At 44.5% G+C, this 24,951-nt stretch overlaps 1 protein-coding gene across 2 annotated transcripts in view; it reads right to left on the bottom strand.

Annotated features, from left to right (window-relative positions):
* The window catches only part of TXNDC11 (thioredoxin domain containing 11), an 84,423-nt gene that overhangs the window by 51,018 nt on the left and 8,454 nt on the right, over window positions 1–24,951 (bottom strand). For both annotated transcript variants that reach the window (XM_029577111.1, XM_029577112.1), the window contains exons 2-4: window positions 21,058–21,274; window positions 15,833–15,930; window positions 10,878–11,007 (exon numbers count right to left, since the gene is read on the bottom strand). In XM_029577111.1, the coding sequence (XP_029432971.1) occupies window positions 10,878–11,007; window positions 15,833–15,930; window positions 21,058–21,274 (445 nt within the window). The remainder of the gene's footprint in view (window positions 1–10,877; window positions 11,008–15,832; window positions 15,931–21,057; window positions 21,275–24,951) is intronic.

Genomic DNA, 24,951 nt, shown 5'->3' with positions numbered 1-24,951 from the left:
GCTATTCAAATTTAAGGAGATCTTGTGACTTTGCATAATCAAAATAATTAGGTAAAACCTCCTAAATGACTCTCTTTCATCTTCTCCAGATGAATGTGCTGGGGGCAAGGACAGGGAAGGGAGTCAGGATTACTGTTAAGGCCGTGATCCTGCACTATGTTCTGAAAATACAGCAGTTGTAACAAAATTAACAACAAGCCAGCATCGTATCAGTTTCCCACAGAAGTATCTGTCCTCTAAGCAAAAGGGGGCCAAGCCTGCAGCGGGCCTGCTGGACAGCTAGCACACGAAGAGTCAGAGTTACTCATCACTATCCTCCTCCTTTCCCACCCCCTGAGAAAATCCTTAGCAAAGTCAGCCCCCCCCCCAATGGGCTCTTTTAGATCCACACAAAAGCTCTCACTTAGGTCTGATTCAGTGCGCTGCTTTTTCCCATAGACACAGAATGACAACGTTTGACCTCTGCATTCAAATCGTGTCGTCAAATTTCTGCATATGGGGAAAGGCTTTTGAACAAGTGCTCTCCATGCTTTCTAGAGCAGTCCAGCACCATGTCCTGAAACGTAAACACGGGATTTGACTTGCCTTTACAAAACAGAGCCAACATTAATCTTTGCCTGGTGCACAGAAGCTGCATTGTCTTTTGCAGACTAAGCTCTGATTACTGTACTCCTCATTCCCACGGGCAGCTCAAGGAGTCCTTTCCTAACAACATTTTATTTGGATTTAATTACTCACCTTTTCAAATCTGAGCTCAAGGTGACTTATAAAATCAGGTACAACTTGTAAGGCCTATCATCAAAGGGACTTACAATCTAGTTTGCACCAGAGGCAATGAAGTGACTTGCCCAAGGTCACACAGAGCATCAGTGGGAGAAGCAGGATTTGAACCCTGGCCTTCCTGGTTCTCAGTCCACCAATTTAACCATGAGGCTATTCCTCCATTATGGGCCCAATTCACTAACGGCCGGATTTTAAATGCCCTGCGCGCGTAAATCCGGCCGGATTTACGCGCGCAGGGCCCTCGCATGCCGGCGCGCCTTTTTTGCATAGGCCGCCGGCGCGCGCAGAGCCCCGGGACACGCATAAGTCCCGCTGGCGCGCGCAGATTTACGTCTGCTTTCAGCAGGCGTAAATCTGCCAACAAAGGTAAGGGGGGGTTTAGATAGGGCTGGGGAGGGGGTGGGTTAGGTAGGGGAAGGGCGAAGGAAAGTTCCCTCCGAGGCTGCTCCGAAATCGGAGCAGCCTCGGAGGGAACAGGCAGTGTGCGCTGGGCGCAGCGCGCAGGTTGCACAAATGTGCACCCCCTTGCACGCGCCGACCCAGGATTTTATAAGATACGCGCGTATCTTATAAAATCCAGCGTACTTTTGTTCGCGCCTGGTGCGTGAACAAAAGTATGCGCTCGTGCAAAATTATAAAATCTACCCCTAAGCTTTTTTTGCCCCCATGGACACAGAATGGGAGAAAAGGCTTAGCAAATCCAGCCCTATTCATTTCTATGCGACCACCTCCATTCACAGCCCTGTCTCAAGTGAAATGTGGTAGTCATGGACAGGATTGTGAAAGTGGCAATTGTGGAAATCAGTGAGAGGATCTGCCTCAAAAAACCCCAATGGTTCTCACTTACTAGTAGAGGAAGCAGAAACACTTTCCACTAGGTCATTTTTCAAAAACACAGACCAGCATGAATATATCAAACTGTTGCTGTTTCAGTTAAAGAACTAACAAAGCTCAGAGAATATACTGGGCTCAGTTCAAAGTCCTATACTCTCCCTGGGGAAGGCGATCATGGGGCAGTCCTCTAATTCAGACATTCTGAAGCAGGGTGCTTCGGCTTCCGAATGATCCCAGGGGAGGAGCTGAGTGGGAGCAGCCTAATATTTTACTGGAAACCAGTTAATCCTTTTGCTGGAATTCCATATTTAACAAGGAGGAAAACAAAAACCTTAACATATTTATGGATTTTTCCAGTGGTTTTCAAATTCGCCCCTTTTAAAAATTCTCTCACCCAGGGTATGGAAGATATGATAGAGACAGTTAAATACCTCAAAGGTATCAATATACAAGAAGCTCTGAAGTGAGGGTTCATGGGATGAAGGTGAAAGGGGGTAGACTCAGGAGTAATCTAAGGAGATCTTCAGAAAAGGTGGTGGATGCAAGGAACCAGCCTCCCAATGGAGATGGTGGATACAGAGACAGTACCTGAATTATAGAAAGCATGGGATAAGCACAGGGGATCTCTGAGGGAATGGTAGAGACTGTAGAGCTGAGTGGTTGGTGTGGATGGGCAGACTATATGGGGTCTTTTCCTGCCATCACGTTTCTGTGTTTCGTATTGAGACCATTTTCAACAGGATAGGTGCCAGGTCTATGCTTCAGCTTCCCCACCAAGTTTGGATTCAGCCCTTTACAGAAGTCAGGATGGACAGATGAACTGAATCACTGCGATACCCACTGTCGGATCCAGTTGGAAAGCACTAAAAAATTGAACATGGAATGCTTCACACATCATCTTCCCTCCACCTCACTACAGAGGTCCATGTGGTAAGGAGATGGATGGCACTGCTGCTTTAACATGAACTGCCTGAAGGAGCCTGCCGACCTGCTGCATCACATTGCTTTGCAAACTAGCGGGTCACCATGGCGTGGCAGAATAAATCACAGCTCCCACGCAAACCAAGCTCCAGAATTTTGAGACCAGTGCGATCTAGATGTCTATGTAAGATTAACTGTTTGATAAAGCCTAGTCTTTTATACAAAGTTATTTACCAGATTTGTAGCACTATATTTCAACAGCATTACAGAGTGAGCCTAACAGAGGTTAACAAACCATGCTGGCTCAGCCTAAATTGGTGCTTTAAGTATGCCTTCCCATTTAATGTCCATCCTTCTTCATTAAAGAAAGGAGGGCTTTAGGAGGAAACAATGTGCATATTAGTATTTTTAATATATTTACAGGTCCAAAATCATTATCTCTGACTGTTTCTGGATGACACCCAAGTGGCTATGCCCCAGTGCATTAGGAGAGTGATGCTGATTTACACAGGGATGTTTGGCTGGGATTCAAGGGCATCTATTCGACATCTTTCAAAACAACATTTCCTCGCTCATTCACTTATGGCAAAGACCGGTCACCGATCTAGAGAGACGCCTCTTTCGAGTCATCTCAAATTGCTGGCGAGGAGTTAATTTGCCTGCGTTTTAGCAGTTAGGATTCTGGTCATTTTTAAATGCAATCCTGTGTTCAGCAAAAAACGTTTTGTTTGAGAAAGTTATTTCACGTTCCAAACTAGCGAACCCTTTGGCCCCAAAGGACTTACAAAGGGTTCTCTGGAACAATCGAGAATACTTTGACTCCAAAGGATTAATGAAAGCCGAGGGTACAGTAATTTGCAAGTTACTTAAACAAACCAATATTTTTTTGACATGAAAAGACAGGTCCGCATTTCATTCTTAACTGGTGTGCAATCTGCTTCCATGCCATGTACAGCGCTCTGCAGGCACATCAAAGCAACAGGTTTTCTCATTTTATCAGATGAGACAAGCCTACCAGTCACTGTCGCTTTGCTTCTATTAATCTCTGCCAAATTCTGACTTGCTTAGTAATCTTAAAGCAGCAGGCCCAGCAAAATCAATTTCCGTTAATTATGCTGGCGGCTGAAACAAAGTCCTAAAGATCCTTTTTGTCATTCTCATTTCTATTTCATTTCTACAGTGCTAATACAGTCTGGGTTAAAGATTTAGGGGGGGGGGGAATGGGACTGCAAAAATCCTACAAAACTCTCATGCATCTGTGTCAAATTTTTAAGGTTTGCAGAAAAGCTCACTCAATTGCCAGCCCTCTGCAAATGGACAAAAAATGGCACATATTTTTCTCTGGTATAACTTTCAAACAGCACCCAGATTCCCCCACGGGCCTTTCCAGGGGTACAGAGCCCGGACCCACCACGGCCGTCCTCGAGGGCACCCAACTCCCCCCACTGGGATCCCTCCCCCCCCCCCCACAGGCTCTCCGGAGCACCCAGTCCCCCATTAGGCTCCCAGAGGGTTGGGAAAACCTCCAGGGAGGGGGAAAAACCCATTTTGTTGGTGCATATGAAGCCCAAGTTACAGAAACAATTTTTAAATTAAAAAAAATAATTTTCTCCTTTTGCGCATGACCTATGTTCTCGTTTAGGGACTTAAGTTGGACGGACTGAATAATTTTTTCCTGTAAATTTAAAATGCAACATAAAACTCTAATATTCCAAGCGAGCTGGAGAGTTTCTGCTGAAAAGACTTGAAAAAGTCAGCCAGGCTGAAACATTCCCCTAAGAGTGTGCGACTGTAAAGTAGTATATTGCACACCCTTCCCAAGAGAAACTAACTTGAATGTACAGTGTGCAGCCTGTTAGCAGAAGGAGGAGGATCGAATCAGTAAATAACACATAATTAGTAATCCAGAGCTACTGCGACTCAAACCTGCAGGGCTGGGCCAGATCCTAACTGCACATGGAGGTTTAGCCAAAATAAAAGCTATCCATGACCCACGATATTATTTATACTGCTAGTCCTAGGGATCCCATTGCCCTCAATGAGGTGTTAGAGAGGAAATGAGCATCTAAACGGCAGAGGACACTGAATGTCGATAAAACTGAAAGTGATGCCCATGGGGAAACATAATCCTAACCGTACATGCACACAGTTGGGCTCCATTTTAGGAGATGTCCCCTCAGGAAAAGGCCCTTGGAGGCACAGAGGACAATACAGTGAAATCCTCAGCTCAGGTGTGCACCAATGAGCTAAAACCAAAAACAAACAAACAAACAATGCTAGGAATTATTCAGAATAAACTAAAAAAAATCATAATGCTTCTATATAAATCCATGGTGCGACCACACCTCGAGGATTCTGGGCAATTCTGCTCGCTCCATCTGAAGAAAGACACAGCAGAAGTGGAAAAGGTACAGAGAGGGGCAGCCAAAATGATAAAGGGGATGGAAGGCTCCCTTCCGAAGACAGGCTGTAAGAGGAGCGGGCTCTTCTGCTGGGAGAAGAGACGACAGAGGTTTATAAAATGTAAACAGGGACCGGATTAGGGGAAGCTGCATGAATCTTACTGGCTGCCGGATTTAAAACAAACTCGAGAAATTCTTTATCCTGTAAACTGAAGGATGTGGACAAGATTCTGGAAGACAGGGCCATTAATCATTAGCTGTCAGGCTGACGTGGGGGACAGGCTCTTCCCATTAAGATCTGCTGGCTACCTGCAGGTGAACCCAAGACCGGATGGACAACTGGTCTTATATCCCTATTTCAGAAAAATATGTATCCACACAGATAAAGACATATCCAGGTCATTGATTTTTTTTTTTCTTTTGAGACTTTTTTCCCCCCCCCAAGGTCGGAAAATTTCACAAAATGCAAAATCCCCCACTAGGATTCACGCCAGCTAAAATCTTTTCTGAAAGTCATAGCGCTGCTCAGCTTCCGATATTCAAGCGCTCAGATATGGAGAGCGCTGTACGAACCCAGGGAAAACGGTACTCCAATTGCTGCCAGCTCTAGCAGCGGAAATGAAACCGCGAGTCGGATTCAAGAGAACTGTCCTTCACAGCCAGGCATCCGGAACTCCTCGTTCCAAGCTTCCGGGGCCATCGCCCCATCTCCTTCCGGCCCTACAGCAAGAAAAAAAAGCTCCTTTGCACTTTCGACACGTAATAGATCTTTTTGCAGTCCGTGCAGAGTCCAAAAACTATCCCCTGTCCCAGCCCTTCTTAAGCAGACATGGGGGGGGGGGGGAACTGCTTGCCCATAAGAAAGATTTCAACTTCGCCCACTCAAATACAGATCCTGAAGGTTGCACTGGGCAATCCGCCCTCAAGCAGATGAAATAGCTTTTAAGCTAAAAGTTAACTTTCATCCACGATTCTGGGCGTGTCGTGTGCCCGACCTTTGCCAGGGACACTCCGAGCCTCCCCCCCCCCCCCCCCCCGGGGCTTCTGCAGGAACTCAGCCAGCAGAGGCCTGGTAGGGTGCTAGGCCTGCAGCCAAACGCAGGGCACCCAGGACAAACTCTCGGCTTCTTTTCTCCCTGGATCCTCCGAAAGCCTGGGCTACTGCCAGCAACATCCCCGTATGGGCAGATACGCACACGTTTAGGCGTACAGCAAGGGTTTTATTTTCTCCTATGCACGAATGGTGAGGTCGCCGCTTCCACGGACCATCGAGGGTCACAGTTTTAACCCAAGTTCTGCCGATACATCTTTATTAGCTTATTTAAGTTGCTGTTACCCTGACTTGGCCAAATTTCTCTTTAAAAAGGCAAGTAGTAATAAACAAACTTGCTCTGAAAGTTATTTTTGCTATTTAACAGCACGCATGGTATACGAGCAGTTTCAGCATCAAAGAGAATTACAGTTTCAGCAACTTTGTGTTTCCCTGAAGTAGAAGTGTATCTTGAAGCTTGCAGGAAAGAGAACCACGGCCTCAGGAAGGGCACGGGGACAGTTCAAAAGCTTCTAAATCTTACATTTCTGTTCTACCTCAGGCCTCTTGTGCCTTTCTCCGTTAAGGGAATCTATACGAGAGTGGCACTGTGGCACGAACTTTTCATTTCTCTGCTTAACTGCTGCATCACCGTTCCGATGGCGAAACCGAAGGACGGTATACAAAACGTGTTAAATAAATAAAATAAATATATTATCTTCATCTTTCAGTGAATATCCTGCTCTGCCCCGTTTGTGTAGCTCCGCAATTCCCAGCTTCCTCTGCCACACAAAACTGCAGCTCTTCTATCTCATTCTAAAAGCTGCAGCTCATGCAGGAGTCAAAGCAGCAGCCAAAAGTCATCGGAGCACAGAATGAGCTGGTTTGCCTGCGCTCAGGCATTTGTAATCTTACGCTGGTGCTTCCCTACATTTCGTCGTGTGGCTTGTGCGCCCCCTTGTGTCACCCTTTGGGAATTTCTATTGCATTTCTAACTTACCTCACACAAGTGTAAGGTTTACTTATTACAAGATCTGTAATGTGCTCAGAACGGTCCCCTGTTGGACTTTTGGTGGAAATGCAAAATATGGGGGGGAGGGGGATAATGCCCCTCTATCCAAATCCACCAGGGGAACAAAGTTGCTTGAACCCTGACACACAAGCAAAGTATATGACGGCCCACCATCCAGTCTGCCCAGTTTAATTTCTGGCTTACCGCTCACGTTTGCACAACAACCATCTCCTGTTCTTAGTCCAGGCTTTCTTGAATTCTGTCACATGTTTTGCCCCCATCACCTCCACTGCATCACCCTTTCCATGAAAAAAACGTTTTCCAAGTTAAGCCAGAGTCTCTTGGAGCCCTTTGCTCTGAAAGCATTATTTATACCTTTGGGATATCTGAATGGCTCTATCATATACCCCAGCCTCTCATATACATGTTTAGGTTCGTAAGTCTCATCTTGAACTGGTTAAAAGTTAGGAAACAGAGAAGAGGAACAAATAGACATTTAAACAACCAAAACCACTTCTACTCCATGCACAAGGTGAAAGCATAAAAAGCTCCAGAATGTCACTGACTGTTAAGTGGAGCAAAGTGCCAGAATGCGCCAGCTGACGTCGCAGCTAGCAAGAGCACTCGGCCCCTGCACTCGCCGCACACAACACCTCTGGTTGGGTTCCTCCTTCGGAACACGTACAGGGCAGGGGTAAGAGGGCACAGGGGCAGCTGCACTGCGAGACGCACAGCAAGTCCCGCAGGAGGCTTAAAAGCTGGAAACACCATGGAAGTCCATTCCATACCACTATCGGCAGGAAACAATGGGAACCCAGGAAGTCACTGAGCAGGAAGTGGCTTTGGTTGTATTCGGTAATGGAGAAGAAGTGCATCCTCCTGCTCTGTTTTTCTACCTGAACGTCAGAAGTCTGACGGATCTGCAGGAGATATGTGGGCTAGGAGGATTGCTCGTCCAAAGAACCAGGCACCAAGTGAAGAGTAAATGCCTTAGCACTGCCCTGTGGAAGGCCTGGGATCGATTCCCCAGTCAGCTTTCTTCTCTCTGAGCCAGGTAGGACTGGGGATCCTGGCCCCCCCCCCCAATGGGGGAGAGGGAGTCTCTGCCATCACGCAAGTGCGACGCCAAGTAGTCAGACACAAGAGGGCACATGTACCTGGTTCTTGAGGGAGCCACACTGTGGCCCCTGGGCAAGGACTGTCACCATAGCAGCAGTCGGAGAGACCCCAGGTAGCGACAAATAAAGACTCGAGGCATCACAGCCCAATAGAGGGCCAGGGCTAGTTGAGCCTGAAGCCTAACAGAGCAGAAGGAAATTGAAGTGCAAAAAAAAAAAAAAATCCCAATGAACAGATTTAATGCCACAAGGCCGCTACTCTGTGAAATCTGTGAATTTTACAAATCACCCAGGGCAGGTCCTATGAAAAAAAAAATGGCTAGCCTTAAATTCTTGTTACCAGCAGAGAGCTTAGTCCAATCTCCAGCTTGCGAAGTTTTTAAGCAATTCTGGATCTCTGAAGGCTTCAGAATTCACAGCTCAAGTCAGTAACAGGTTCTCACTATTCTAGAGTAAGACGTCTGCGCCACCTCTGCACAGGGTGTGATGCAGCCTTCACCACTGTCAAGAAGTCTACATTTAGCTCTACAGCAACCCACAAAAAAACACATGCTGGCAGATAGCACAATGCAACGTCACGTTGACATAAATGAACCTTTCAACAGTCCTGCGTTCAACACGTGCAGGCTCTCGTTTTGTGCCCTTGGAATATAAAGCAAATTCGCTGTCAGGCTGAACACTGGCTCAGCCAAAATCCAACTGCACAATATTAACATGTCTTGTCTTTATTTGGAAAGGCCGTCGCCCCCCCCCTTCACGTCAGCACTCTCTCACTAGCTCTGTGTTTATGACCCGTCAAAGGAAAGGAATAAGCTGCCCTCCATGAACTCTTCGCCTGTTAAGGGTCAGAATCTGAACTCTTCCTGCTCTGGCTCCTGTCCGAGACCCTCAGTTCTACAACAAGACCTCTGCAAAGGTCAGGGCCGGCTATGGCGCCCATAGGCAGAGGACTGGGGGGGGGCAAAGGGTTTTTAACCCCTGGAAATCAAAGAGCAGCCGGAGGAGCCCCAGTTGGGAGGAGCCTTCAGAATTTGGTATCCTCGGCCCGTGGCCGAGTTGCCCGTCCCTAAATCGTTCCCTGGCAGGGGTCAGAGGAGGGCTGGAAGCAGTGAAGCGCTGCAGTCAAGAAACCCATCCAGAATCGGTGGCCGGGAAGCTCTCCAGGCGCCTCATTAATATGTTTTTCCCGTGAACACATCATTTTTTCTTCAAGTATATAAAGCTAGCATGAATGGTTGACCTTCTTATTTTCACATTAATTACACAATCTTTTCCATCTTTTACAAGGGCTTAATACTTTTTTCATTACTTTTTTTCCTTGCTTTTCTTCAATATAAGGCACCATTAAGGTTATGGAGCCAGCAAGAACGTATGAGCAAGTTGAACTTCATTAAGGTCTGTTTTATAAAATTGTTCCTTCTTTATATGCCCACTCCTTTTGGCTCATTCAACATTATTTTAGTCTTTTTTGATTTTTCATAGATACGTCCATGCTGCAGTTTATGTTTAAGAATCCATAAAATTGATTTGCTGCGAACAAATTCCAATCTGCTACAAATTTGACAGTGATTTATAAGGTATACTCCTAAATATATTTTATTTTTTCAAAAGATATACAAGGGTCTTAATGTTTTTTCAATGATTTTTCAGAACAATTCACATAATTTCCCTACACCTTTTTAAAGTACATATTTCATTCATTCATTGATTTATTGTTTTTTGTGTTATAAAAAATTAATATTGGTTTGTCACACATTATTTAAAAATACACATTATTTTATTGATCTTAGATTGATGTTGCCCATATGCTCTCACTTCCTGTATGTTTTACATAACGGTATTTTTCTGTTTTGCTTCATTGTTTTATATTTAATTAATTATGTGGTTTCTAATTTTGATTTTATTTATTCATTTTATGTCATATTATATATGTATGTTTTTATTTATTTATGATTTTGAATTATTCATTATGTATTTATATATGTTTGTCTCTTAGCCCCTGAGGCAGCCACATGGTTGTGGCGAAACCCGGCCTGAGTCGGGCATCTTTTATTGTTTTATGCATCTCCAGCCAATAAAGATTTGAAAAAGAGACATTCTTCAGGCATCTAAGACTGGAGGAAGGCCAGAGGCCTAGCGAGCTCACTCCGACTGTCTTATGGTTCCCTGCATGCGGTGATTCAGAAGACGGGAAAGCCAGAGAAGAAAAAAAAAAAGGGTGTCTGGAACCAAGTCAGCTACACAGCAAAACATTTCCATTCCAAATCCAAAATGCAGTGATCAGGCAAAAAACAGAAAGCACTAAAATATGTCCCCGGATTAATACCCTTCCCTAGGATATAATGACATCACACTCTTCAATCTCTTTTTCCTCCAAAACGTCATCTGACCAGTCCTCCATAGCTACTATAAAGCCCACAATGATTTCCTTATTCAGTTGCCCTGCTGTCAGCTCCTTCACGGGAGCATTAAACTGCAATGCACTTCACAGTGAGCTTGAATAACTTATCAAGAGCCCCCGGCCATGTCAATTAAAGCAGGGGTTTTGCCACTGTATTCTAGAACAAGAGAAAACTGTGAGCCTTAGAGGGGGCTTGGCATGTTAATAACACACACTCACCTTCGATTTGCGGGGGGGTGGGGTGGGGGGGGTGCCACATTTCCGAAGCTTTGAGGGGGGGATACTCTGCTCGGCTCCAATTGCATTCATTCGTACACTAAATCCTTTGTGCTAAAACACCAGGCGTGAGGCAAAAAGGAAAGAAGGAGGAGGTTACCTCGTAGTTTGCGAGGAAATCTCGCAGTCTTGATCGAGACGGGATGTAAAGAAGTGGCGTCATCACCCGGCGGACAAACTTTTCAATGTACGCGGCAGTCATGGGGCCTTTGTACTCGATGGGGCCAAAGCTGGTGCAAGAACAACCAAGAGAACAGAACATGAAAATCCCTCAGGAACCGTCAACTAGGGTTCCGCCCACATCTAGACCGTAAATTCTCGGAGGGTTCAGAGTTCAATGCCATTTCATTTGGAAGCTGTGGGTGTTGTGGGGTTGGTAATGTAGTGCAGTGGCCAGAGCTCCCTCCCTTGCACTGTGTGGCTTAAGTGAATCCCTTAAATCCCCTGGGTATTTATCCTTTTTTACGTGTGTCCTGCGCAGCACCAAGAACATATACAGCTCTTAAATGCTGTAATGAGCTGCTTATTTTAAGACCCTTGGTGTTATGGTATTACAAATCAATACTCTGCCACTTTAAGGCCCACCAACCGATCTTCTCAAGCCGAGAGCACCAACGGGTACAAAAGGCACATAGTACACAGGCAAAAATCTAAATATACAAAACTTTTAATGAAAAAATAAATTGTATCTTTGTAGTGTGCCTACACTTTCCATGATACAGTCAACTCCGTATCAAAATGATCTCTCATCTAACATACTGGAATATTCAACTGTGAAGGGTGGGGTAATCTGCTCCCCCAGTTCTCTTAAAATGAAATTTAAAAAAAAACCAATAACCCAGAATTACAGAGAGTGTCTACAAACGTGAAGTTTTGTATGCAAATTTTGAAAACATTAGCAGGTGTTTAAAGTGATGGCTGTTATAATTTCAGACACTAGGACACGCTTGATAGAGCAGACAAAACTACCCATCCAGCACAAGATGTCACCTATAATAAGAGGTATCAGTCGCACAGCACATATTCCTCTTCAGCAGAGTAGAAACCCAGTGGTCAATGGCCAACAGAATTCTTTGGGCCACCTGTTGACCTTGCAACGTTGCTGGTCTTGCGGCCTAACGCAGCAGTGCCCAGCAATACCGCAAGAAGTGTTTTGGCCACCAGTTTTCATCAGTAAATGATCAAATACCACCAAGCTTACGCACTGTACACAGTGGGGTGAATTTGGTTACATGCTATTTTTACGCACACACGCATGTAACATGCCATTTTATAAACAAACATACACGGGTATTTCCACTTTCCCGCACACAAGGGGCAATCTAGGGGCATTCCAGAGCGGGGCTAAGATTTATGAGCATAAGTTGCTATTTTATAAGAGACTTATGCGCATGTAACTGGCAACTTATTCATGCAAATTTATACCTAATTATCTGGCGCAACTGATAGACTTGTCGGTTGTCGGCTATTGGTTGGGTGGGAGGTCTGGGTGAATGGGGTGAGGGGTGTTCAGGGTCTCAATGACCTGGAGAAAGACTGGGTGACCTGGGGGAGGTAGCTGGGAACTGGTTATTTCAATTATGCGCATGCTTTAAAATATATGGACTTCTGCGCATAAAATCTGGACTTTACGCCAGCAAGTTCTATTTTTTCCACAGGTACAATATATGCGCGAATAGTTATAAAACAGCTAGGAAAAGAAATGCAATGCAGGTATTCAGTGCGTAACCAAAACGCAAGCGCCTACGTTGGGGGCAGCCATACACGTATTTCATCATCTGCAAGTACCCGATATGAGCAGCTTACAAAATACTTAAAAACTAAAAAGAAAGGTCCCTGTTTTATTATAACCAGGAATGTGTGTGGGTTCATTCCAACAAGAACAAAAGCAGGAGAAATCAGTGGAAAGAAAGGACTCCTTTCCTGAGGTAATTGTTAAGTTTTGCTCTTCTTGTAATAAAATGTTGATAAACTCCTGTGAAAAATAAAATGCACGCTGAAAATGAAGGGCCCTGAAAATACTGGAGGAGGAGATCCCTGCGCGGCCACGCCTGCAGGTATATGGCGCCGCCTGGAGTCCTTTTGAAAGCTGCCCTCATCCTACAGAGTCGCATAGAGCTGTTTGGTATTTCTAGACTAACTTATCGTCTGGGTTAGCGCAACGGGCTGAGAACCAGGAAAACCAGGTTTCCCACTCCTGCTTCGCTCCCTGGTAGGCCCTTGTGACTTTCGGCAGGGTCACTTTATATCCCCCACTGCCTCGGATGCTTAGGCGGTAATCTCTTTGGGAACAGGGACTTCTCACACCTGAATCCTTATCAGCATGGTACAGCGCTGCATGCACCCATCGCTATTATAAAAAGGTATCCACAGTGTTAGCAAAAAAAAAGCCGAACAAATAACCAGGGCACTCGCTGCTCTGTCCCTGTCTGGGAAGGATGATGACACGGCACTGCAAGATGAAATGCAAGGTGCTCACAGAAAAACAAGCAGCCATCTGTACACGCATGGCCTGTCCCCTGGGATATCTGCCCACAGGCCTTTTTTATTTTTTTCCAAAGTTCGAAGCAGGCAGTCGCCAAGCTGGAAATCAGAAAATGGCCTTAATGCTGCCGGGTTCTGCCCCTGTGCGGGGCACAGACACCGAACAGAGCCTCGCTACTGGAACGGAAGAGGGCAAACTGCCATACGGCCAATGGTTTTGCCAGAAGTAATGTAAATAATGAATATTCATGGGCGCAGGCAGACACGCTCACAAATCCAGATGCACTCCCCAAACTGGGCAGTTTTATAGCCATTGGCATACTGTGAACACACAAATTATGCACAAATAGTGAGGGCTCGTGGTTATCCAATAGGTACTTTTCATGCTATTTCTGTCTGAAAGTTTTCCACCTTTTTTTTTTTTTTACATAATACATTATGGGCCCCCCAGGTCTTTCCTTAACCTAACTTGGGCAGATATTTATACACAAGAGCAACATTACATGAGGGTAATCTGCTGGCGTGCCCTGATCTCTGCTCAACACCTTTCCTGTCAGTCCCTGACGGATCCCAAACCAGGGAACACCCGCGGGCCTTAGCGAGCGCGGGGCGGTGGTTTCCAAACATCTCTCTCCCTCTTCTGGATAGACCCACTCTCCTCTCAATCACTTCCTTCACCCACACTCACTCAACTCCTTCTCATCTCTTCCATTATCCACAGCACTAAAAATAAAAATTAAAAAAAAACACACACACAAAAATCAAGTGTCAAATTCAGTCTGCCTCCACTCGATGAAAACAGAGGAGCTCAAGGAGACATTTCTAGCGCGGCATTCATTTCCAGGGGGGTTTCTGATGGCAGTTTTATTATAGACAGGCCAGGGCAGAATGGATGCTCAACTCCAAAGCCCTTATGGAAAGGCAGTGGGGGTGGCCCTCAAACCTCAGTGTGGAAAGCTGGTGCCCATGAGGCTTCTGCAGTGCCAACAGGTTTCTTTTTAACTCCGATCAGAAGTCACCCTCCCCCCCCCCCATGGCTACCCTGAAGACATTTCCCTCCTCATAGTTACTGGGGACAGGGACAGAGAAGGGTGCAACCGTAATGATCACAGGAAAAGGCCAACAAATGGACTCTGTTGTTATTTCTCTACTCTAAAGCTTCTCTCATTACCTAATATTTTACTTATTTTAGCTCACGCTCGAGGTAAGTTATATTCAGGTACTGTAGGTACTTCTAGTATCTCCCTGTGCGCCAGTTTACCAGACTTAAACTGAACAATAATACCGGTAGGAAGAGTTTTAGGGCCACGAGTGGCCCCACAATGGCCGACGGCGGGCTTACAAGCCTGGTGCAGCAGCAAGGGTCTGCAGTGAATTGGACTCTTTGCAGGCCGAGACACTGTTTGTTCAACCAACATCAAGAATCATCCTAAGGCGGTGCCGTACATCAGCTCCCACTAATACTATGCACAGCTCTCCTTTTGAGGGATACAAATACTGTAAATAGATCAACACGATATCACCTCTAATATGTTGATTATATCATGCTTTTATCACTCAATGGTTTTGTTTTTTTTCAAGAAAGGAAAAATCTCTAACCATCCATATATTCAATCTCTTAATTTCAGCCAAAAATAGATTAACAACGAAAAAAATTTTTTAGGAGTGAAGAGGAAGGTTTCATATCATTTCATTATACCACTGCATCCAGCAGTGTAGAGTAATTTTAATCATCAACCAACCTCCTCCACACCCTTTACAATTTTTATGTGTATATGTGCGTGCAAATTTGTGATAACTATATAATCAAATCAAAAACATTTTTCTGTAATTCTTTTTTTCAATTTTGCCATAAAATACTTTTCTTCCACTCCTTCCGTTGAATGGACGTACGCCGAATTATTGCCAAAAACGCCGACAAACTTGTTATTTTCAAGCCAGCAAAAGCTACTAAACGAAACAACTTCCCTTCAAACTTATCTGTCTTAATTGATTTTAGCCAATGTCCAATGGGACACTCCTAAAAAATTTTTTCGCTGTTAATCTATTTTTGGCTGAAATTAAGAGATTGAATATATGGATGGTTAGAGATTTTTCCTTTCTTGAAAAAAAAAAACACTGAGTGATAAAAACATGATATAATCAACATGTTAAAGGTGATATCGTTTACATCAGCTCCCGGCATCACGCGGATCCCTTCGTCGGGCATGCAGCCTGCGAAGGGACCGCTTTAATCCCAGGACCAATGCAGCTTCCAGAATGCAGCATTGCAAACCGAAGCAGCAGAGATCCGGCAGCAGCAGCTCAGCGGAATGGGCCACGTCCTACTGCTTCAACGTGTCCTGCTTGGCTGCTGTGCCAAGCTAGAAAGCAAACGTTATGTTATGCAATATCAGACTCCTATTTCACCAACCCTGACTGTGTCCCTTTAGAAACAAACAGGTCAGGCAAAAATAGAAACAAATGCACTGCGAAGAGCAGACTGCAACGGACTTTGAGCCTTACAGCATTCAAGTATATTTCACCTGGAAAAACAAGACCCAGCTGCAGATAGCTGCATTCGTTCCTTACCTCTTATGGTATAAGTAGATCACAGGAAAGTAAAATAAACTTTTCTGCTTTCTGCATTTCCCCTGGTTCCACCAACAGTTAACAGCCACAAACAGCACCTGGAAACAAGAACAGCACGCATCAGGGGTAGGATAATACTGACAACTACAGCAAAGAAATGGTGATTCTTGATAGTACCGAGAAGATAAACCCCCAGACACCTGGCCATCACCTCCTCTTTCTAATGTTGCTCTATATTAAGGATCCTTTCCAGGCTGTGTTACCTTGATCGGACCCAACCTAAGAATAAGCAATGGGATTTTTGTTTAACGACTTAAACATTTAAAACTGGTGTATGTGGGGGAAGGTCTCGATTCCTGCAGTGTTCCAGGAGACACGAGAAGGCAGCATGCCATGCATAGTTCTCAATTAATATGGGTACCTTATAAGTGCTCTCATGCCATGTAAGGAAGTTAAATGACCAGGCAAAAAGAGCAGTGGTGACCCAGCATCCTAGGACGCAGAATGCAGACAATATTCTTTTACACTATTTATTTATTTATTTAAAGTTTTTTCTATACCGACTTTCCAATAACAGAATTATTGATCAATTCGGTTTACATTTTGAACAATAACAGTGACAAGCAAATGTCTTACAGAGAACAGGAAGAATAACTTGGAAATGAATATATGGGGTTAAACAAAGAAATACAATATACATAGCCTAATATAGGCTAATACACTAAGGACAGAGCACTGCAGCTAAAGATTTTGTATTAGTCATTTCAGAGGAGTTGCCTGCATTATACGTAAGAGAGCACTGCCCTCTCTCAAGGCTATTGCGGATCCAAATGGTCAGTACCCGATCATGACCCATTTTCTTAACAACTATGTGGCCCCCCCCAACTGTTAAATGCAGAATTGCTTAATAATGAGGTTTTCCTGGTGGCTGACTTCCCCCAGGAAAACCTGCTTGTAATGGGGAGACTTCGATGCAGTGCTGCATCGTGGGTTAGATCACCTTTGGACTGCTGTTATCCAGAATCTGAAATCTGTGATAGCGGATCACGAAACTGCTTTGGGTTACTGTGACGCATGGAGATATCAAAAGCCAAATGGAAAAGCTTAATCCTGCTTTTCTGCATCTTAGGACTGATTTTTGCTGCATGCCAAAAGGGAATGTAGACAGAGAGTGACCACGCTCACCCTTAGCGGTGGGCATTTCAGATCCTGAGACAGTGATGCACCAGAGGGCACGGACTCCTCTGTGGAAAATGAAGGAGGGTGAACTTCTGGCATAGTCGCAAAAACTGACGGCGTTATATTTTCATGGAAATGAACCTTTTACGAGCAATGACAGCACTCTCTAAGAAGCTTTTAAGGCCATTCTCAGGCGCATAGGTGATTGCTTACGTGGCTTATGCAAAGATAAATAAAAGCCAAAGCTGCGAAGGAAACTAGAGAGAGGGAACAAGAAGCTGCTGAAACCTGGAAGCCCTGAGGGAACGCAGAAACGTTCAAGCAGGTCTCAGCCTGCTTTATGCACCACAGCTCACGTTTCTATGAGCTTGGCTGGAATCGCTGCCATCCAGGCAGCAGATGGTGCAGTACGAGAAGCTGAAAAAGGCGGTCAGTGATCGGTTCTTCTCCAAATGCCTCTAAAACAGCAGCTGGGGGCCCAGCAACACAAATGTTTCTGACAACCTTCCCATGCCTACGGCTGTCTGAGAAAAAGTCAGGCAAACTCTGGATAACAGCTTTCAGGGAGCAAAGTGCTGAGCACCCCAACGTCCACAAAGACAGGAAAATCCATTGGGGGAGGACTGGAAGAAGTTGAAGGTGGTGGCATTTCTCGTCCCAGTCTGGCAGCGAGACCCTGGCTTTAGAATAAAGAAGGAAAAAGATCAACGAGCACCATCCCAAGGAAGAGGGGATGGCAGACATTCCCCTTCGGATGCTAAAAGAGAAAACAGTTTGTCTGCATAGGGGCTGCAGGTACAAATTTAGGGGAGTGGGGAAATATTGGCTGAATTTTGTCAAAACTGATGAAAAGATCGGAGTTATACGGGGTAACCGAGGACTATCCTTACTGTATACAAAACATGCAGACTCCTTGTTTCGCTGTAGTTTTGTTTTGTTTTTTTATTGCTTTATTGTTTGTTATAAAATAGTTAAAATCAATAAAGAAATGTCTTTAAAAAAAAACCAAACAAAACCAAAATCTAAGCACGAAGGGAAACTTAGGCCTGTAACTTTGAGAGTGAAGCATGTAACTTAAAAAGGAGCCACACACACACACTTTGGAAATTAGCACTGAATTTTGGGAGGTCCACAGAGTACAGCTTTCCACCCTTGCTGCTATCCTCTTTCCATCAGATTGCTCCTCTTTAATGCTGCCCAAGAGGAAATGCCAGGATTATGACTGGAGGGGAGGTTGAGGGCTTTCCCTCTAATAGAAATGCGTCGCTGAAAGGGAGCGGCTCGACTTCCTTGCTTCCAAGATAACGTTTGAAATACAAACACAACCAATCAGAAAAGAGAGCACCTGGTATGGGTCCACCAATCAGAACGCTCCTTACATAGCTGGTTGCGCTACCCTTCATTAAAATGGCAGGAATAAAGGAAAACACGTGGCACTCGTTCCTAAGTGAACCTTTCATTACTAGCAAAGGCTTATGGCTACTTGTCGAGCCTCAGCTGACCCGCATAACCAGCCAAACCTTTTAAGGCAAATAGGAAATGAGACAGACCAATTGCCTTGGGTGAAAAATTATTTATTCGCACATATATCTCGATAAAAGAGCCCAACTCTGGCCGAGTTTCACACTAAGCTGCTTCAGGGGCTAAAAATAACCAAACAAAATAAATAAAAACAAATGATAATATTACATAGAATAATCAATTAAAAATGAATATATAAATAATTATAGACACATATTAAAAAAAACAAACCCACACATAAAAACCACAAGAAGTATACATAATAGAATTTTTATATATGTGTCTATTATCTAATACCTATTTTTATCTTTAAAGATTGTATATATGTATTTAAAGGTTATGATTTGATCTACCTATTTTTATCTTCAAATTCTACTATGTATATGTCCTGTGGCTTATGTGTGTGGTTTTTGGTTTGGTTTTTTAATATATGTTTTTTTAATTGATTATTCTGTGTAATATTATCATTTATGTTTTTATTTATTTTGTGTTTGGTCATTTTTAGCCCCTGAAGCAGCTTTGTGCGAAACTCGGCCAGAGGCATTTGGTCTGTCTCATTTTCTATTTGTCTTCTGGCTTGGACAGACCACCTTCTGGTCTGTTTTTTGGGACCCTAACCAGATGTTTTAGACACCTCAGTTGGCAGCTGCAGACAGAGCAAGCAAGAACCCACTTTCATTCATTAACTTCCGGGGCGAGATTCTCTCACGCCCGCCACCTTAAATCTAAGCTAAATCAATATTCTGTTGTGTGATCCCTCTACGAAACGGCACACAGGTGCCCGAAACATGAAAACCGCAATCAGAGCAGGGCTAGCTGAAGAAAGAGCTCCACAAAAGACAATTTTCAGAAATAGAGGCGATGGAGCAATTTTCAAAACCACCGACATGGGCACGTAGTGATGTGTGTGGATAAACTAGCTGTTGAACAGTAACCTTCCCACAAAGCACGCGCTTTTAGCTGTATTTGGGGGGGTGGGAGGAGGCATATTCCCAGGGATGAGTTTGGAGGGACTCAGAAAGTAAGGCACAGTGTTTTGAATTTTCAAATCTGCGTGTATTGCTTGCCAAAGAAAATCTACCTGTACAAGCCTGCAGGTACTTTGCACTCTGACAAATTTTCAAAATGAAAATAGATGCACACTTTCCCTTTCAACCTTGATGCAGGTAAAAAGTGCCCATCAATGGTTTGAAAATTGCCCACTTGAAAGTGTAAAAAGCAAAGAAAATCTATTTGGGGGGGCATCTGGTCATATAACATGCCCGAGGTATGCATCAAAACTCCTTTAACACAGATGCACTTTATCTGATGCAGATCAGTTGAGCTGAAACAGCAAGTTGGGAATGTGGCTATGCAGATATTCTGTTATCTAAGCTCTCCATTCGCTTTTGTCTCGATAACCACAGACTACGTGAAAACTTACATTTAGCCTTCTACAATCCATGATTATGACTTTTCCCTGCTCACGATCTTATTTGTAATTTTAGGTGTCTAGCTTTTACATGTATCTTTTAACACAATGCTTGCAAGCGAGATGCTCGAAAGCAGCTGTGTTTCAGAGTTAGCACAGAGGCAATACCACAGAAACACAAGCAATGCGGTCAGTCAATTCAGCTTTCCTGTTTGTCACTCGATGAACAAGAAAGATGCAGGTGTTTCTGTCTCTGCTTTTATCAGAGGAAGCGGTTCAGTGGAGACAGAAAGCATTATCTCAAGGTGTCACTAAGAAGAATAAGCACACAGCCAGGATCAGCTGTGTCCTCCTGGCAGAGCTTCACCCTGCCTGACTGCGGAGGGTTTGTTAGTACCCAAAATGTGTCCTCATTCATCCCGGGGAAAAGAAAATATTTTTAACAAAAACTATATTTTCTTCATGTCAGGAGAACAACTGTTCTTTCTTTGGCTTTACATCAACCGCTGTGAAGACCAAGCTACAGGAGAAGGAGAAGGCGGCAGAGAGCAGCTGGACATCCCATACCTGGATGAAACTGCTAAATTATGGAGAAATAACTAAGGGTGATGTTCTGTACTCCTAACTCTATGCATTTGTAATGATGCATTCGCCCCAATTTTGGAGCCAGCAAGGTGTGTGTGTTCCTTTAATACATACACACGTTCTTCAGGATCAGGTTTGAAAAGTTTGCGGTTTGAGCATCCTTAGTGTGTGGCTCGAACAAGTTAGCCAGGTACAGGTATCAGGCTAATTTAGTCAGGATATTCAGTTATCTTTAAATTAGGTGGATACATTTATCTGGCTAACTTCAGGCCAGCTCTAGGGCCCGACCAGAATTAACCTCTGAATATCGGCATTAGCTGGATAACTTCTCCGGCTAGCTTGATTCCTCCCCAATTCACCCATTCCCCGCCCCCGAGTCATCTGGCTAAAACCTTAACCAGATGAGTCACGTATCCGGCAAAAGAGGTGTCCGACTGTAGCCGGATGAGTCCAATTTACAGCCTCTTTGTCATACTTTGCTGCTACAGATACAGCTACCCCTTTACAAGTCTCTTACTGGAACTCTTACCTGGTCAGCCAGCCTGCTGGCCACGCGTTCAATCTCTTCCCTTGTGGCGATAGACTGGCCGCACCAGGGAGCGTAGAGGAAGAAGAGGGTGATCTCAGAGTCCTGGCGAATGTGCTCTGCATAGTCCAGTTGCCCTCGGAAAAGATCAATGACCGGAGATCTTGGAGAGAAGAAGTTAACTGGCGGCTTGGCTGGGACTATTACATCTTTTGCACGGCTACAAAGGAAGAAAGAAGAAAATACCAGGGTGAGGTATTAAGTTATATAGGAATAGCAGTGCAAACTTTCCCCCCAGCGACAAAAACAGGTTATATATTAATGTTATGGAAACTACGACCAAGTCAGTCAAAAGGAGCATTTCCCGTTAGGATTTAAGAACGGCCACTGTTCTGGTGCTCTGGGACTTGGGAGGTTTACTGCAATATAACCACTATAGTGTAAAGAAAGGCATAAAACAAAAAACAAGACCAAAACAGTAGTTAGGGAATCCAAAAACTATTGTTTTTTTCCTCTAAAAATAGAGAACCTGGCTTCGTTTAAACTAAAACGAATGACTTTTTGTTGTACCAGAACCCAATATGCAATCTGCAACCAAATAGCTCTATTGCTAAAGCCATAGATATAATCATTGACCAACAATTTGCATTTTGTGAGCAAATGTCCTATATAACTAATGTGCCAAGAACTGTCCAATGGGCAACAAACGTGTCTTCATGCTAAACTCTTTCACATTATACATCTGCACCCCCAGGTATACCAACCTGACCCCACTGGTGTTTTGGCATGGAAATATCTGCTTTGGTGGAGGTAGGATGGGGGAGGGGGTGAGAAAGAGATTGGGGTACTTCTGGTAGTTGAAATTTGTAGCAAAATAATATTTCTCCAGGCTCCATGTGTACATAAAACATTACTACAAGTTAGATTTACACATGGAATCTGAAATCCAAGATTGTTGGTCAATGATTATATCTAGTGCTTTAGCAATAGAGCGATTCAGCACAGATTGCACACCAACAACAAATCATTTGCTTTAGATAAGTGAAAGAAGGTTACCTGGTTGACATTTAAAATCAAAATTGTTTTTGGATTCACCAACCACTTTATTTTAGTATCATATAATCACTAAGTAAATTATAGAGAAAACAAAACAATAGTGGAGCACTAAAAAAGCCTGTGATGCTTGCTTACATCTAGCTTGCAAGCCTGTGGGTACAGTTTCCCACAGGTGCAAACATCCCCGCAGATACCCTCCCTCCCCCATCTTAACCTTGCCCCATTCTTGCCATAGGGTAAACGCATCCACACTATGACACCTATGCAGTAGCTTCCTTTCATCATTTGAGATCATGCTCCTAGACGTTCATCATGATCAGCAAATGACTTCATTTACTGCCAATGGGTTGCGCAAAAGCCCAGTCATTATCCACATCAGTTTACCTATTTGGAGACTCCAGACAGAGCAGCTTGGTGCCCTATGGCCAAACATCTACACCTTTGGAGCTTTCTCCCAATGCCTGGGCCATGCCCAAGGACAAGCACAATGGGACACGGAGGAATGCAGACTGCGTGAACTCAGCTCAAAGCCCACGTTGAAGCCACTTGACTATGAACTTGTTCAATTACTGTGGCTCCACCTTAATTGCATCCATACAGGTTATGGACGCTTTTGAGCGAATATGTTCTGGATGGGCTTGTCTGATACACCTGGCTGCGTCTGTGAGGTGTCCTTACAAACTCCAGATGACATTATAAAGGAATGCCCTTGTGTTAATTGTCCTGGAACTTTCCATGTACTATATGATAAAACCAGAGTCAGTTTCAACCTGTCACCTATGAAATAGGAAGATGGCATCCTAGTCATGCAACAAGTACAAACAAGGCGGGCCTGTTGGAATCAGCAAAGCTTATCAGTGTACCATTCTGGACACTGCTTCATGTCGGGCCATCATTATTTTATAAACTAGAATAATCCTTCCCCTCTGTTCTAATTTGTGGCTGGTAGTCCCTTCATTGACTCATAGATCCATTAGCTGAGTGTAAAGTCTTCATTTGCTGTCATATTTAAATGGAAGAGGCAGTGTTGTTTGAGCGTAAAGGAAAATGAGGCTTATCATAGTGGATAATCAAGTTACTCTTTTGACCGTTAAACTCTGTCAACTTCCTCTGAGCAAGGAGAGAGACATTATCACATGTGGCATTTTACTGTATGACTCTGAACTGCACAGTATCTATCATACTAAGCCAGGTGAGAGGAACCTACAGGGTGAAGACCTGCTTGGGTCCTTAATCATCTCATTATCAATTAAGGACAACCTGCTTGGCTTCACAGAGCATTTCCATTTAAGAGGAATCCTGCAGGGCGGAAAGACCTGCTTGGCTCTGTGGACAGAGCATTGCCAGTTCTTATGTGAGAGCTAACACTGCACATTATGTACTAATTCCTTAAGGGCTGAAAGGCTTGGCTGGCTGACGCAATGGGTATGGTCAAGTAGGCCTGATTAAGGCATTCCCTGCACCTAAGTAACAGTAGACAATTATTTGCCCCACTCTTAGGGCACCAACAGTCTTTCCCAGTGCCCAGAAAATGTTAGCTCTGCAGCACCGTAACATCTTTAGCGGGCCTGCTGATAATCAGAGATTTATAAGCTCTAAAATAGCTGAGCCTGGCTCATTCTGCTCAGTACCAATTAACCAATGTGCACGCATATTGTCAAGTTTGGAAATCCTCACTGCAGTTATTCTTACAGGCCTTGCCCCACCTGCACTTGGTAAATCTCATAAAAGGTATCCTATTATGCGCGTCTATGTAGCAAAGCAAGACCAGCCTTACAGACGTGTCACTGAACAATCAGGCCAGCCGCAGGGGATTAAACTTCCTTTCACCTGAGGTAACCCGCTCAGCTCCTGTTCTCTCTCTCTCAGCCATATGCATAATTCTACAAGAAAACCCAGCAAGCCGCTCCTCGCCACCTCTAGAGAGCCATTGCCTGCTGATAGCAGATGCAGCTTCTACTTACTTCTGCTGTTCCTTCATTTGTGAGAGGGAGGGAGGGAGAGAGTGTGTGTGTCCTGGAAGCCCTCTCCCTTTTATTTGGATGGGCTGCCAGGCTCCTGAGCATTCAGGAACCACTCTCTGGAGGCTCTGCAAAACCCCAAAGGGTACCAAGACCACCACTGTGCCCTGTAAGCTGCGTAGACTCCTCGGGTGCTGGGCCAAGCACCGTTCTCTGGCGGTTCCCCAGGCCCTTAAGGATACTGGGGCAGCCTTCCAGGAGTTCGACCAGGATAGAGACTGGGAGATTGCTTCCACTGGGAAATTCAACCCCTAGAGAGGCTGTTGTCCCAGGAACAGGGCCACACGTCCTCTTCACATGTCCGCCACTGCACGGAGACAGAGACTACTGGTATCGAACCAGGACCACACACCCCTTTATAGCCCAGAGTGAGATCACGAAAGAGGTCTGCCCTCTGACTCTGTTGAACTGTGGAGGGGGGAAATCCCTAGTGTAGTGAACTGGTCTAGCACACGAAAAGGAAGGCCTCTGTTCATTCACATTTGTTTTACTCTGCCTTGAGGCCACCTGGGAAAAGGCGAAATATCAAATGTCTGTAAGTGCATTTATTTATTTCTTCCCTATTCCATGCCAGACAGCACCCAGAGAATCTTCCAGAGCCTTTACCTTTGCCAAGGCACTCATCAACCCGCCGCTGCTGCTGTGAACAGGGGCCTAACCCAGAGCGGTCACCAACCCACTCTGCATGACGCGGCAGCTCATTCCTAGCCCTGGTGCCTGCTAAATATAGGAAAGGGAACATCATGTCCTCGCTGCGCAATCAACATCAGTACAGTAGTATTTAAAATAAATACTCCGAGGCAGGCCAGTGCATATGAGG

The sequence above is a fragment of the Rhinatrema bivittatum genome, chromosome 14 (genome assembly GCF_901001135.1).
Source record: "Rhinatrema bivittatum chromosome 14, aRhiBiv1.1, whole genome shotgun sequence".
Lineage (NCBI taxonomy): Eukaryota > Metazoa > Chordata > Amphibia > Gymnophiona > Rhinatrematidae > Rhinatrema > Rhinatrema bivittatum.
Note: the sequence above shows the minus strand (reverse complement) of the source record. Positions and strands in the feature narration are given on the sequence as shown.